Genomic DNA, 2,500 nt, shown 5'->3' with positions numbered 1-2,500 from the left:
TGTAACTCTCTCTCTGTGTGTGTGTGTGTGTGTGTGTGTGCTAGGCTAGCTCCCTGCTAGCCCAGGAGATGGGTGTGGTGCGTGCGGGGATGGGCCACGGGGAGCTGAGCATGGAGGCGTACGCCACGGTGTGGGAGGAGTGCTACGGCCAGGTGCTGTTCCTCCACCAGCAGACCCGCTACACCCGCGCCAACCTGGCCTCCAAGAAGGACCGCATAGACAGCCTGGAGAAGAGACTGGAGGTACACACTCACACTCACACACACACACACACACACTCACACACTCACACACACACACACACACACACACACACACTCACACACTCACACACACACTCACACACTCACACACACTCACACACACACACACACACACACACACAGAGCATAGACAGCCTGGAGAAGAGACTGGAGGTACACACTCACACACACACACACACACACACACACAGACACACACACAGACACACACTCACACACACACACACACACACACAGAGCATAGACAGCCTGGAGAAGAGACTGGAGGTACACACTCACACACACACACAGACACACACACACACACAGACACACACACACAGACACACACTCACACACACACACACACACAGAGCATAGACCAGGGGTGAACACATCCAGAAACGTCTACTCAAGGCTGGGCCTCTCACTAGGTATCGCCTCACCTCTAACGTATTAAAGTTAATTGAATGTCGATCAATTATGCTTGATACCTGAATATGCTTAAAGAAAGAAAAAACAGCCCATATCATAACTTTCCATTAAATGGTTTTTCTTTTTTTATTAAAAAAAATCTAATACTTGCTGACGGCTCATTCTCAAAACAGCAGCCTCAGATTGCTTCTTAGTCAGGATGGTGATCCCCCAACTGTACGTTTGAATTGTGTCTTGATGTAGCCGACTTAAAAAGGAAAATCTTCAATAATTGATTGATTGATTGATTGAAAACCTTTATTGTCCCCAATGGGGAAATGTTGTTGTCAAACAGCTTAGTTAGGGCAGACAGAAAACATTCAATAAAATACATAAAACAGTCCAGGTAAAACAAATTACAAACAAATAAACTAATTGTTTAAAAAAACTAAAAGGATGGTGCTCCCCCTTCACAGCCCTGTATAAAGAGCTAAACAGAAGGGACAAGGGGATGGGGATATTTAGTTATGCAAATACGTTATTGGGGTTGTTAACACATCAACTAACGTTTGTTAGAAAATGCTATCAGCGCACTTCAGAGTGATGGAGCACGTCCCCATATTCAGCATCAACATCAGATAGGAACACTTTAAATGATCTGTGGTCGAGACCTCGTGCTCTAATTATGTTGATAGTTTTCACAACTGTGTTCATCACATCGTTTAGCTGGACTGCCTTGGCACAGAGGGCTTCTTGGTGGATGATACAGGGCATTTTACCAGCCTCACCTCTGCTCTCTCGCATTCCTTTGTGCTCACCTGTCATAGATGGAGGGTTAGGGTTAGTGTAGTGTGTTAGTGTAGGGGAGTGTGGCCCCGTCCGTTGTAACTCCTCACAGCTTGTCCCATTTAGGTTCCATCTTGTCAATTGCATCTGACACGGCTTCAGAAATGTCCTTACCCGTTGTTGTGACTCCTAAGATCAAGCAGCTCCTCCGTAATGCAAAAGTTATCGCCAACTCCCCGCACATTTTTTTATCATCTGTGCTGTCATCACATGCAATCGAGTAGAAATCAAAAGCACAAGCTTTATGTGACACTTGATGTTGTAAGTTAGCTGACAAGTCTTCGATCCGCCGCGCAATTGTGTTTCTGGACATGCTCACATTGTGTTTCTGGACGTGCTCACATTGTTGAATTCCTGCATCTTTTCCTGCCACTTTAGTGAGGCACTGCAGTGTTTCTCCAGGATTTTTCATATTAGTGGCGGGGTGGTTATTTTTTGTGCGCATAGCGAAAACCATAGATTAACCATCTCTGTCTCTGTGTAAATTAACCATCTCTGTCTCTGTGCAGATTAACCATCTCTGTCTCTGTGTAGATTAACCATCTCTGTCTCTGTGTAGATTAACCATCTCTGTCTCTGTGCAGATTAACCATCTCTGTCTCTGTGTAGATTAACCATCTCTGTCTCTGTGTAGATTAACCATCTCTGTCTCTGTGTAGATTAACCATCTCTGTCTCTGTGTAGATTAACCATCTCTGTCTCTGTGTAGATTAACCATCTCTGTCTCTGTGTAGATTAACCATCTCTGTCTCTGTGTAGATTAACCATCTCTGTCTCTGTGTAGATTAACCATCTCTGTCTCTGTGTAGATTAACCATCTCTGTCTCTGTGTAGATTAACCATCTCTGTCTCTGTGTAGATTAACCATCTCTGTCTCTGTGTAGATTAACCATCTCTGTCTCTGTGTAGATTAACCATCTCTGTCTCTGTGCAGATTAACCATCTCTGTCTCTGTGTGTAGATTAACCATCTCTGTCTCTGTGCAGATTAACCGCGGT

At 44.7% G+C, this 2,500-nt stretch overlaps 1 protein-coding gene across 2 annotated transcripts in view; it reads left to right on the top strand.

The window, feature by feature from the left end:
- Positions 1-2,500, top strand: part of cdc5l (CDC5 cell division cycle 5-like (S. pombe)) — a 24,568-nt gene that overhangs the window by 21,132 nt on the left and 936 nt on the right. For both annotated transcript variants that reach the window (XM_080539242.1, XM_080539243.1), the window contains 2 exons: positions 45-242; positions 2,489-2,500. The exon at positions 2,489-2,500 is cut by the window's right edge and continues 201 nt beyond it. In XM_080539242.1, the coding sequence (XP_080395368.1) occupies positions 45-242; positions 2,489-2,500 (210 nt within the window). The remainder of the gene's footprint in view (positions 1-44; positions 243-2,488) is intronic.

The sequence above is a fragment of the Nansenia antarctica genome (assembly GCF_963989245.1).
Source record: "Nansenia antarctica genome assembly, chromosome: 9".
Lineage (NCBI taxonomy): Eukaryota > Metazoa > Chordata > Actinopteri > Argentiniformes > Microstomatidae > Nansenia > Nansenia antarctica.
Note: the sequence above shows the minus strand (reverse complement) of the source record. Positions and strands in the feature narration are given on the sequence as shown.